Raw genomic sequence first — 13,360 nt, forward strand, 5'->3', positions numbered from 1 at the left:
TGGGGAATTCATAGCTAAGAATTCTGTACATTTCCTGTGTAACACTCTTCCAAAATGGTTGCACTTTATCACATAACCAAAATATGTGAGAGTGGTTGGCATTCATCTGTCCACACTGTCTCCAGCAGGGTTGTTGCCCTTTTAATTTATTTACTCTTAATTTGCGGTGTGATAAAATATCTCATCACATATTTCCAACCGAATTCTCTCCATCCTCTAAAACCAACCTTTTTAAGCCCAAGATCACTTATTTTTTTTTTGGTGAAGGCAAGATCTACCTATTGAAGCGTTGAGAGAAAAAGACAGCCAAGATTGTACTTTAAACTAAATGACTTTTATTTGCCTGTATTCTAATTACATGCAATGCTTTGGTCCAACATTAAAACGTCAAAGTAGAACTATTATGTACTTTCTCAGTCAGTGCTAAGTGCAGTCATCTTATATCACTTTTCACATCAAAACAAAAGTAGAACTGTAATGTGGACTTTCTCATATTATTAACATTGACAAACATATTTACAATTAGCATTTTATAAAGTAGAACTGTAATGTGTACTTTCTCAGTCAGTGCTAAGTGCAGCATTACTTTTCACATCAAAACAAAAGTAGAACTGTAATGTGTACTTTCTCAGTCAGTGCTAAGTGCAGTCAGTGCTAAGTGCAGCATCATTTTCACATCAAAACAAAAGTAGAACTGTAATGTGTACTTTCTCAGTCAGTGCTAAGTGCAGTCAGTGCTAAGTGCAGCATCATTTTCACATCAAAACAAAAGTAGAACTGTAATGTGTACTTTCTCAGTCAGTGCTAAGTGCAGTCAGTGCTAAGTGCAGCATCATTTTCACATCAAAACAAAAGTAGAACTGTAATGTGGACTCTCAGGGTAAGATCTAAAAAAAAAAGGGGGGTTGGTGACCACTGCTCTAGAGCTAGTGGATGAGTGTTGTGTCTCACATATAGAATGCCAATCGTCCTCTGTCAAGATTATACTCAGTTTACTTTCCCATTTCTTCTCCACGTTATATGAATCACAGTTGTTGCGAGCTTGTAAACGTTTGTACATTTCCCATACTATTTTCACTGGAGTTTGCGTATACGCCATCTCCATCATTCCCACCACCCCGTTACCACCTACTGATATCCTATTCTTGACTTCTGTATCATAGAAGTGTCGCAGCTGTAGATATCTAAACAAATTGTTATTTCCCAAGTCAAATTTTCTCTTAAATTGCTCAAAAGACATGAAGTTATGGTTCTCTAAAAGTGTACATATGGCTGTTATACCTCTATCTCTCCACCTGTCAAAAGTGGCGTCAAATGTGACCCTGGGCCAAAGCCTGGGGTCTGGGAGGGCCAAATCCGTCTACTGTCTTCTTTTGATTTGTATTTCCTGACCACCTCATTCCAAACCACCAGTGTGTGGTCCACTATTGAATTATTTCCCTGTTTTGTTGTGTGTTCTTTCCCCCCCAGTCTGGCCTGAGGTTGGACACCTCCTAGGTGTGTCTCTATGTCCTTCCACCTGGCCCTGTATGCTCTTGAGCACCAGTAAACGGCGTATCTCAGCTGGGCTGCATAGTAGTATTCCTTTAGATTAGGTAGTGTCAGGCCTCCTCCCTCTTTTTTGTTGTTTAGCTTTTAATACATAAGATATTCTTTCTAATGGAAGACTTGACAACATCTGTCTTAACCAGTATGTAGCGCTTAGTCTATACTTTTTTCCAGAACATTGCAATACACTTTTTAGCGGTGCGCATACTCAGGTCTATAAATGCCTGCTCGTATTTATTATAGTTATGCTTTTCTGGGTATAACCCGGCCTAGAAGAAAGAATTTTGGTTCCAATAGAATTAGTTTTGAAATTATTTTCTCGATGATGACTCTTACCTCTTCCCAAAATGCTTCAATCTTTCTACATTGCCAGATGAAATGAAACCACGTTCCTCTCGTATCCATGCATTTTGTGCATATGTCAGGTATGTTTTGGTTATATCTGTTTAAATCCACCGGTGTCACATATGTCCGCATTACCCATTTATACTGAATTAGTTTGAGACATACATTTATAGAGTTAGTGTGTGCTTCTGCACATGCCACTTCCCATTCCTCTTCCGATAATTCAAGTTGTAAGTCTTCCCTCCAGGCATTTAATTTAAAGGGGGTTTATTTACTTTGTTAAATAATGTTACGGTATTAATATAGCCATCAATATCTTATGCCAAATGATTATCACAGTGTGTACAGTCTGCTGGTTTATCATCATCTTTCCTCCCTGTACTTAAGGGTGTACCACAAGGTTCCGTACTGGGACCTCTACTCTTCTCCATATATGTAAATGATCTTTGTATCAACCTGTCTAATGCTGCTTACCATTTCTATGCTGATGACACAGTAATTTATTGCTCATCTCCCAGTGTTGTGCAAACGATGGAGTTCTTGCAATCTGCCTTTGACATTGTTCAGTCACATCTTACCCAGCTTAAGCTAGTGTTAAATGCTGGCAAATCAAAGTTTATGCTCTTCTCAAATGGGAAGAGACTCCCAGCTGATCTTCCCACACTTGTTACTGCTGGAGGGACTGACATCGAAAGGGTTGCTTCCTACAAATATCTAGGCATTACAGTGGACGAGAACCTTACGTTTAAATCTCACATAGACAAACTTGTGTCAAAGCTGAAGCTTAAACTCGGCTTCTTTTTCAGAAACAGGTCCTGTTTTTCACTTAAAGTGAGAAGTCACCTGATCTCGACCACCTTCTTACCACTACTCGATTATGGTGACTTACTCTATATGTATGCACCTGATCAGTACCTTAGAAAGCTTGATACTGTGTACCATTCTGCCTTACGCTTTGTCACGGGATGTGGAAATCGAGTGCACCATTGCACCCTATATACCATTGCAAGTTATCCATCTCTACAAATACGGCGATTTTCTCGATGGCTCTCTCTGGTGCACAAAGCTCTGCTTAAACTGGTTCCCTCGTACCTAAGTGTGCTTCTGTGCACAAAGCAATATAAGTATGCCCTTCGTTCTCAAGCTGTTCTAACACTGGAAGTTCCCCATATGAGAACTGAATTGGGAAAAAGGGCTTTTAAATATGCTGCTCCTTCATCTTGGAACAAGATACAGGAGGACCTAAAATTACCAGGACTGGTCACCCTCGGAGAATTCAAAGCCATTTTAAAATCCTACGAACTCAGTTCCCTTGGTCAGTGCAACTGTGTTTGATCATTTGCCTGTTTGATAACTTGCCTGAAATTGGAGCTTGATGTAAATGTTTTATCTGTATTTTATTGTGATCTTTTTTATGTTGAAACTTTCTGCTGCCTTGCTTGGCCAGATCGCTCTTGAAAAAGAGATTGTAATCTCAATGATGCTTATCTGGTTAAATAAAGGATTTGATTGATTGATTAGGGCCTATTACAATTATTTTAGAAGTCTGATGAAACGTCCTGTTGGCTCTAGCAGTGTAGTGTGCCACTTGGCATCGCTGAACACCAGCTAAACACATTCTTCTCTGACAGTCAGGATGACATGAGGTTTGAAGAGAGTCAACACAGCCACTATTAAGTACATACCCATGTGTGCTTTAGTGTGGATATGATGTTGTGTGATTTTGCTACGCGTGGGAGTAGCTAAGGTTTATGGTTTCCTGAGTTTTCTGATGACTCTGCGATAGTGGGATGTATAAAGGACGGTGATGAGAGGGAATACCGGGAACTGGTAGTGGACTTCGTCACATGGTGCGATAAAAACCACCTGCAGCTAAATGTGGCGAAGACCAGGGAACTGGTGGTGGAGCTGGGGAGGAGGAGGAGTGCACCTATGACCCCCATTTCCATCAGGGGAGTCGATGTGCACATCGACAACAAACTGAATGGGTCAAAACACGCAGAGGCACTGTACAAGAAGGGCCAAAGCCGACTCTACTTCCTCAGAAGGCTGAGATCCTTCAATGTCTGTACAAGGATGTTGAGGTTGTTCTATGAGTCTGTGGTGGCGAGCGCCTTCTTGTACGCTGTGAGGGTGGCGGAGAGGATGAGCCTTGCTAAGCTCCAGGCCATCAGGGAAAACCCCTCCCACCCACTATACACAGACTTGGCTGACAGGAGGAGCATGTTCAGTGCACAGGAAGTCCTTCATTCTGACAGCCATCAGACTATACAATGCATCACTGTGCCTCACTGCATCACTGAGCACAGAGTGACAGTTACCATCTTCCTGGACTCTTTCTTTTGAAACAACACTGTAGACTTCAGTATATTGGAAGGGGTTGGGTTAGGACATTTACAGGGGCCAGTTTCGAATTGCAGTCTCCCATAGGTGCTCTTTGAGAGTGGTTTTGAAAGTGGGTAGTGATTCACATTCCTTTACAGCTGTGGGTAGGGCGTTCCACATTGATGTGGCATAATTGTGAAACATGTTTAGTCCCTTGTTTGAGCCGAATCTGGGTTTAACATGATTTGTGGAGCTCCCTCTGGTGTTGTGGTCGTGACCTTTGGGAAGTATTTTGACATGTACATGGGTACCTTAGTCGTGTAGTGTATCTTGTAGACCAGGCCCATTGCAAGTTGCTGTACTGTCATCTACTCTAAGCCATCCTAGGTAGTCAAAGTGGGCAGGGTGAGGTGGGTTCTAGGAGTAAGGTCAAGCAGTAGTCTGACCAGTTTGTTTTGTGATGTTTGTAAAAAAAAGATTGCGCCTTTGAGGTGCTTTGGTACCATGAGGTGCAAGCATAGTCGTAGTACCCTTGAATGAGTGCTCCTGCCAGAGTCTTCAGGGTATTCTTGTTTACCAGAGAGGAGATCCGGTACAAGAATCTAGTTTGTTGGTTGACTTTTTTGATTACATTGGATGCCATTTTGTCACAGGAAAGATTTGCCTCTAGGATGGAACCTAGGTATGTTATTTCATCTTTCCTTGTGACAATATTGTCACCCACTGTAACTGAGAAGCCGTCGGTCTTGCTGAGTTTGTTATTTGAACCGAAGAGAATGGACTCTGTTTTACCCAGGTGTAATGATAGTTTGTTATCAGCAAGCCAGGTGCTGATTCTGCCTAGTTCAGAGCTGAGGGTTTTTTCAACCTGTAACTTGTTCTTGTCAGAGACCAGCCGGGCTGAGCCGTCCGCGAAAAGGAACAAGTTGCAGTCACAAGCTGACGACATGTAATTTGCATAAATTAGGAACAGTAGCGGTATGCTTCCTTGTGGAACACCACAGCTCACTGGGAGGGGGGTGGGGGGGGGGGGGGGGGTAGGGTACCGTTTACCTCCACCATCTGTTCTCTCCCCTCCAGGTAGGATTGCATCCAGCTCACTGATAGACTATCAAAACCAATTGCTTTTAGCTTGTCAATCAGAATGGAGTGATTGACAGTGTCGAAGGCCTTTTGTAGGTCCAGCATGCCGCAGTATTTGCCCGCGTCCACCTCTTGTTTGATGTGGTCGTTCAAATAGAGAAGGCATGTGTCAGTGGAGTGGGATGTTCTGAAGCCAGATTGGAATTCGTAGATTAGATTTTTTTTCCCGCAAGGTACTTTTCAACCTGTTCGTATACTATTTTTTCCATGACTTTCGAGATGGAGGTAAGAATAGAAACAGGACTTCCGGTTTGCGACGTTCTGGTGGGCAGCCACATGAAAGAGCTCCCGGTCAATGAATATGAAAAAAAGGAAGTAAAACAATTCAAAACGAAATAAAAAGTGAAGATTCGAGGACAAAAGAAAGAAGGAAGAATGAACACGAGGACAAATGAAAGAAAAGCAACCCCAGATGAAGTAAATACACTGATTGAAAAGACTCAACACGAGGCAATGATGCAACAGGTAGAACAAGCTAGCGGGACGCTGAATGTCAGTGCAGAGAAGCTACAGGCTAACATGCAAACTAGCTTACAAGCTAACATGGAGGCTGGCCAGGCCACCGCGCAGATTGGATTAGGAGCAATGCGGAGCATACAATGTAACCCTGAAAAATCCAACGGAGGTGGCAATGAAGCGTCGGAGCTATGTAGAAATAAAGAAAATTCAGAAAAAGAAAGGAACCAGGTCCCAACAACGTGCAGGAGGCGGCGAGGGACATGACGCGGAGAGGATGGAAGGTGCCGGGAGGGACAGGAGAGAGGCCTCAGAGGATGGAGAGGGCACACAGGTGGACCAGAACCGAGAGACGAGGACGAGGAGAGGAGGACGGGAGGAGGAAAAGAGAGGACCTGAACTGATTCAAAGCAGATCAACTATGAAGAACGACAAAGGGACACGAGAAAAGGGCATGAAGGGCCACAGTGATCCAAGGAAAGATACAAGACAAAATCAACGTGGAAGAGTACCCAATACAAACATACACACGGGGGACCTGGGGATGAGAATAGATGCAACAGAGGAAAGATAATTGAACAGTTACCCCAAGAAGTATAAAACTATAACACCAGAATTTTGAATAGTTAACACTATGATTTACAATACACACGTTATTGACAAACGATTCGAATTTTTCTTTTTTTTAAAGGGACACGCTAATTAGGAAACATATTGGGGAATAATACACAATGGACTGGTATGAAGGAACTACAGGATTACACGTGACACACAATACAAATGAACATGAGCATAAGAAAGACAAATTCAGAACATTGACCGGGAGCTCTGAGGCCGTCCACAGAATGAATGTTGGACTAGTGCGCACTTCGCCACTAGGAGGAGCCCTCTCACTAGGAGAGCCATTACTCCTCACCCTTCCAACGGGGAACAGAGGGATACGATTAAGATTTTCTAACACCATGGGAGCACCAAATGTTGTCTTTTTTCTTTGAGTTATGTTAGAATCTGAGTTATGTTAGAATAGCAGTTGCTTTAAATGTGCACATGGACATTTGTGAAGGACAAGAATTCAAAAAAAAATTGACAATAATAGAGGCTTGGAGAATCTCCATTGGGGATATCTCCGTCACTAGGGGGGGGGGGGGGGGGCTTCTCCCATAGGAGAGGTGATTCCCCTCAAACCCGCCAACGGAGGCAAAAAGTGCTAACCATATAGCTTATTTTATTTTCATCTAGTGTGTTTTCAGTAAAAAAATGTAAGTCATGTTAGCATAAATGTGTGTGGTGATGTCGGTGACGTGGGAGGTGCAGAGGTGGGCAGGCGGAGTTCAGTGGGGGGGAATGTCGGGGGGGAGGGGCCATCGTTCCGGCGGTTCGACCCGGGAGAGGGGGGCCTTGCGTGTTGTGGGATCGGTATGGGTGTGGTGGGGTTTCCTGAAGCCCTCGGCCGCCAGGACCTGGTCGGTCTGGCCACCGGGCTGGGGGGACACCGGGCTTGGGGTCGGGGGGCCATTGAGGCGTGGTGCTTTGGCCTTCTGCGGGCCTGGACTTGGGGTTCTCCTGGGCCGGGGGGCGGGTGGGGGCTCTGGGTGCTCGGCTCCGCGCATGGTGGACCAGGATATGAGGGTGTTCTGTTTCTCGGGGAGGAGGGCAGGAGGGAGGGGTTTCTCTTATGGGGGTCAGAGCGGCTTAGCTTTGCCCAGTGGGGTCTTGTGTGTTGCGGGGTCGGTGTGCGTGGGGTGGGGCTCTCGTGACATGGGAGGTAGCGGGCTTGGCTCGGTGGGGGGGAGTCTCCTTCCCTCCCCTCTACTGGGCCTGGTCCAATTAATTCAAGGCTCCGCACGCATCGGCCTGGGATATGGGGGAGTTCTACGGGCTTAACTCAGGGGGGGGGGGGGGGGGGGGGGGGGAATGTTGGGGGGGGGGGCCATCATTTCCGCGGTTTGGCCCGGGAGAGTGGGGTCTTGTATGTTGTGGGGTCGTTGTGTGTCGGGGGGGGTGCTTGGTGACATGGGAGGTGGCGGGCTTGGCTCGGTGGGGGGGGGTACCATCCCTCTCTCCTCTGCTGGGCCTGGCCCAATTAAATTCAAGGGACCCGTGTCGCTGAGTGCTCGGCCCCGCGTGGGACGGACCTGGGATGTGGGGGAGCCCTATTTATAGGAGGGGGGGGTCCCTCTTATGGGGGTCTGGGAGGCTGAACGCAGCCATTTTCAAGGGGCCCATGTTAGTGTATTGTTGTGTTATTGATGTCATCGTAAGTATTGTCTAAGACAGTGTTGTATGTCTATAAATGTTAATAAAAATGTAAGTAAAAAAAAATAAAAGAATAGAAACAGGACGGTAGTTGCCTGGGTCTAATTTGCTGCTCTTTTTGTACAGGGGGGTTACTCTCGCAATTTTGAAGTCTTTTGGTCTGTGGTTTAATCTAGTCTCAGTGAAATAGTTTGTCTTTCCTGGTATGGTTTTCTTCTCATTGATCTAGAAGGGTATGAAGTAGTGGTGCACGATATATTGGCCGATATGGTAATTTTTTTACACATCGGTATCGTTCCGATGTCAAAATATAATATCGGCCGCCGATATAATACCAATACTTTTGGCTTTGGCCATTTAAGGCCTACTACTGTACTTTAAAGTTTTGAACAGAATACAGTGACTTGGTCTCAAGTGAGTTAGATGTCTATTGAGAATACTCAGGGTTGGCTTATCCATAGTGTGAATTCAGGACACACTTGTATCCTTTATAAAAATTTAGTTTTATTTAAATATTTATTTTTATTTAACATGTTTTGGTCTTAAAGGGGAACTATCTTATAAAGGGCCTTTTCCAGGGGTTTGCATTGTTTTCTAGCAATGTGGGGTTGTACCAACACTGTCTAGGTCTCAAATTCTATTTTTGGCGCATTCCTCCAGTTCAGATGAGACAAAATCCTCCCCCACTGAACCAAGCCATTCTGATTTGACTCGCTCGCTGACGTGAATAGGCACTGTTCTGCCACCGCCCGCCCACAATCAACTGTGATACGTTTATATGAGCAGCGAGTGGAAATAATGCAGGAGCGGTTATTTAGCAGAGACCTTCAGCTGTTCACACACACACACACATCGTGAATCAACCAGAGAACTATATAAAACGGGTGGGAAGGTAATGGGACTGGGAGGAGTCTCTCTCTCGCTCTCTGTCTCTCTGTCTCTCTCTCTCTCTCGTACTCGCTGTATCACGTCAACCTGTTGCAAAATATCATAGCGCACGCTCTGCACGTATTCCGATCCGTGCAATAATATTCACGGGGGTATATATTGTTATTTGAAAGAAGTTACCAATGCATTGTCCTGTGGGATTATGCCCCCCCCCCCCCCACGGCAAAATTAATTAGTCTCTCTATCTCTCCCTCTCCCCCAAAAGGTATCTGCCAGTGCAGTGGGTGACTGTCACTCAAAGCGCATTGCGAGTATGGGCGGAGCCCAGCCAAAAACTGCTCTACAGTACTTGATTAGACCTTAATTAGATTAGATTAAACCTTACAGATGTGTTCCATAGACTCACAGGAATTGTGTAAAATTGCCCAAATAGTGAAAGAAATAGTAAGATAGTTCCCCTTTAAATTGTTTCAAATTAAAATGCACCTTTCCACTTCAACTGGTCTGAACTCTTAACCTACAGACAGTATGTTCTGTAATGAATTCCGTGACCATGGTGTCCTCTCCTCCTCCTCCTCCCAGCGGCCCAGAAGCTGTGCCACCTGCTGGGGATGAATGTGATGGAGTTCACCAGAGCCATCCTCTCTCCCCGGATCAAAGTAGGAAGGGACTATGTGCAGAAAGCTCAGACCAAAGAACAGGTAAGACGCCTTAAAGGTGCACTACGCAGTTTTAAGAGAGACCTCTTAAACCCAGATAAGTGAAAGAAGTAGGGATGTCTGATATTATCGGCCGATATTGGCATTAAAATGTGATATCGGAAATGATCGGTATCGTTATTTATTTTTTTACCTTTATTTACCCAGGAAGAAGAACACATTCTGATTTTTTGTATTGTCAAAAGTATGCATAATGTTGTGTTAATTCCACGACAAGAGATATGTAATGTTAATTACCTGAAATTATTCCGTTTTTGGGGGGGGGGGGGGGGAACCTGCATATATCGGTATCGGTTGATATCGGTTGATATCGGTATCGGAAATTAAGAGTTGGACAATATCGGTATATCGGTATCGGTAAAAAAGCCAATATCGAGCATCCCTAGAAAGAAGTTGTTGTTGTTCTTGTTGTTGTTGTTGTTGCTGTTGCTGTTGTTGTTGCTGTTTATAATGGCAGAGCCTGCTATTTAATTTTAAACAGTTTTGTAAACTCAATTCGGGTTGTGCAAGTGTAAACTAATCCATAGTGCACCTTTAACTCATTGGACGGCAGAGGTCGCTGTGGGCGTATGGCCGCGTGTGCCAGCGCTTTGTTCAATGGGGATAAATGCCGGTATTTGCAGTGCTAAAACTATATTAAATATTATAGCTATGGATCTAATAACATAGTCGATTGTCATTGAGTTTCTTCTGGTCAAGATGCAAAAAACAGAAAAAAATGTCATCCATAAATTTCCGTTGTATACAGTGGTGAATATGAGTATAGTTTTAGAGTAATTCTGTGTAATCCCAGGAAAACGCTGCCAAACAGAGTTTTACTGCATTTCATTATAAATCGTGCCATTCCTCGCCTGGATCAATAATCAATCTGAAATCAACGTTAGATTATCGGTATTATGTTTCATCATGCATGCATGAAAGGGTGGGGGGGGGGGGGGGGTGCTTCGATCGCCACCAACGGAATACGCTACACAGTACATTACAGACACACGCTCCGATCATGGGGAAAGAATTATCGGATCAACACAAGATTGATAACATAGTCCTTATCTTGTCTATGATGTACTGCAAAAAGAATAATCCAATTATCTGATTGCCATTCCAAATACTGATCGCGATCGTGTTTCCAATGTAATCCAGCATTGAACATGACCGGGGGGGGGGGGGTGACCCTCGTCGAATCATCAGTTATAACCGCTTGTCTTGCCGAAGTATTTAGACCCCGCCCGCACGCTGCAGCTCGGCCCAGACAACAAGCCACATCGTTTCAAATGGCCGCAAGGCGTTAGGTGGCGGTATTGGACGTTTGCGATCTCAGACCCATTCCCAATGATAACATCAGGCTGGATGGATGAATTATGAAGGGAAATATCGAATAAAATAAATAACGACCAAAACCAGAGAAATCTCGGTCTGGCGCATGGCGAGTTAACCCGACTTATCTCGGGTTTGGCCCTGAATGAGTTAAAGTATGAAGGTCAGAGGTCTGTACCTACACCAGAAAACTAATATGAAACAAAATAACATGTGTCAAACATGACCAAGGACCCTTTCCTTTCTTCTCACAAACTACAACAGATGTGTCAGTGGATTATAACAATGTGTTCAACATTAGGCTATTCAAGCTGTATTATATGGTTTGATATCATAATAGGATATGTTTGTTACATGCAGCGAAATGCTGCTGCTTTGTTTATGTTTATGTGTGTGTGTGTGTGTGTGTGTGTGTGTGTGTGTGTGTGTGTGTGTGTGTGTGTGTGTGTGTGTGTGTGTGTGTGTGTGTGTGTGTGTGTGTGTGTGTGTGTGTGTGTGTGTGTGTATATCTGTGTGTTTTACTCCTTTGCTGCATATGACATCTGCGTTTCTGTGCAGATTCCCTATAGGATCAGTAAATGTGTCATGACCTCCTCTATCTCCTCTATAGGATCAGTAAATGTGTCATGACCTCCCCTATCTCCTTTATAGGATCAGTAAATGTGTCATGACCTCCTCTATCTCCTCTATAGGATCAGTAAATGTGTCATGACCTCCTCTATCTCCTCTATAGGATCAGTAAATGTGTCATGACCTTGTCGCCTTCACTGTCTCCTCCAGGCAGATTTTGCCATCGAGGCCCTAGCTAAAGCCACGTATGAGCGTCTGTTCCGTTGGCTGGTCCACCGCATCAACAAGGCTCTGGACAGGACCAAGCGCCAGGGAGCCTCCTTCATCGGCATCCTGGACATTGCTGGCTTTGAGATCTTTGAGGTGCTGATGCTTTTTCAGGAATCAGAATAGCGGTGTTACAATGTGGCTACCTGTAACCATTGGTAACCACTTTCAAAAGAAAATGCCTATTTCTGTGGTGGTGGTAGAGTAGGTGAAACATTGGAAAAGCATATTACTGTTCTACAAGATCCGGCAATAAGACACCAATTTATTATGTTCTTGATGATATATGTCTCATGTATCTCTTGTTGTTTTGCACATAGCAGCCCTTGTCTCTTCCAACCTGAAGGACAAATGGGCATTCCAAACATTCTGAGAAAGGCCTCTATTTAATAATTTTTTGCAAACATGTGTAACGGGGAAGCCGTGAGTATATCCACAGTCACAGAAACAGGGGTGTTGACAAGTGACTGTGGCATTACGGGCTGGTAAGTTAAACTCACTTCCTCATAACAGGGTTAATAGGCGCATAGGTACGGTACATAGCAGTGGATTCACTTCTTAGTGCAGCGGCCTATGTCGCCGCCCGCGGAGCGGGAGCTCCCCTGTTCGACTCCCCCTCGGGACATCAGATTTTAATACACAACGCAGAGGAGTCCGAACCGATCTGTCACACATGCATCTATAAACTGGAATGACACTTGAAGTGAAACAACACCCACACTATATAGCACACATTGACCTGTAAACATTCACCCTCCAGATATGAATATGTGTGTCAACCTCTCTCTTCACTTAGCATTTTTCAGTCTGACATCTTGTCCGTCACCATCTTGGTCCTCAGTGCTATATATACATTCTAATTAAAATACAAAGAGGGGCGCCCGAACGGCGAACCACGTAACACGCTGCGTCGCGGCACGGCACGGCCGACCGGGTTCGGTTCCCGGACCCGGCGTTCTTTGTCGAATGTCTTCCCCTGCTCTGTCTCCATTCTTCCTCTCTCTCTCTCTCTCTACCGGACTGCCCGGTAGTAAAAACCAAGAAAAATCAACCAAAAACATAATAATAAAAATATAAAAATACATATAAGAGCAGACATTTGTCCAGTGGCTTAAATGTTGACCTCAATCTGCAATATCTTCAAGCTATTTGAAGGGAAACCAAAATCAATAACTTGATTGACTGAAAACCTGAATGTGGCAATTTGTGGTACGACACAGAACATTCAGTCTACCTATCCACACTCACTCACACACACAACACACATGATCAATTACAATACATATTTGTGCTTTGCCCACAAGGATTCAGACTCCTAACTATTTCTCTCTATCTCTCTCTCTCTCTCTCCTCTCTCTCTCTCTCTCTCTCTCTCTCTCTCTCTCTCTCTCTCTCTCTCTCTCTCTCTCTCTCTCTCTCTCTCTCTCTCTCTCTCTGTCTCTCTCTCTGTGTGTCCCTCCTGTAGCTGAACTCCTTTGAGCAGCTGTGTATCAACTACACCAACGAGAAGCTGCAGCAGCTGTTCAACC

At 44.4% G+C, this 13,360-nt stretch overlaps 1 protein-coding gene across 1 annotated transcript in view; it reads left to right on the plus strand.

Annotated features, from left to right (window-relative positions):
- Window positions 1-13,360, plus strand: part of LOC311239765 (myosin-10-like) — a 240,379-nt gene that overhangs the window by 123,880 nt on the left and 103,139 nt on the right. Inside the window, 3 exon segments of the mRNA XM_084328192.1 lie at window positions 9,544-9,662; window positions 11,775-11,927; window positions 13,297-13,356. Coding sequence (XP_084184318.1) covers window positions 9,544-9,662; window positions 11,775-11,927; window positions 13,297-13,356 — 332 coding nt within the window.

Source organism: Notolepis coatsorum (assembly GCF_963971535.1).
Source record: "Notolepis coatsorum genome assembly, chromosome: 14".
NCBI lineage: Eukaryota > Metazoa > Chordata > Actinopteri > Aulopiformes > Paralepididae > Notolepis > Notolepis coatsorum.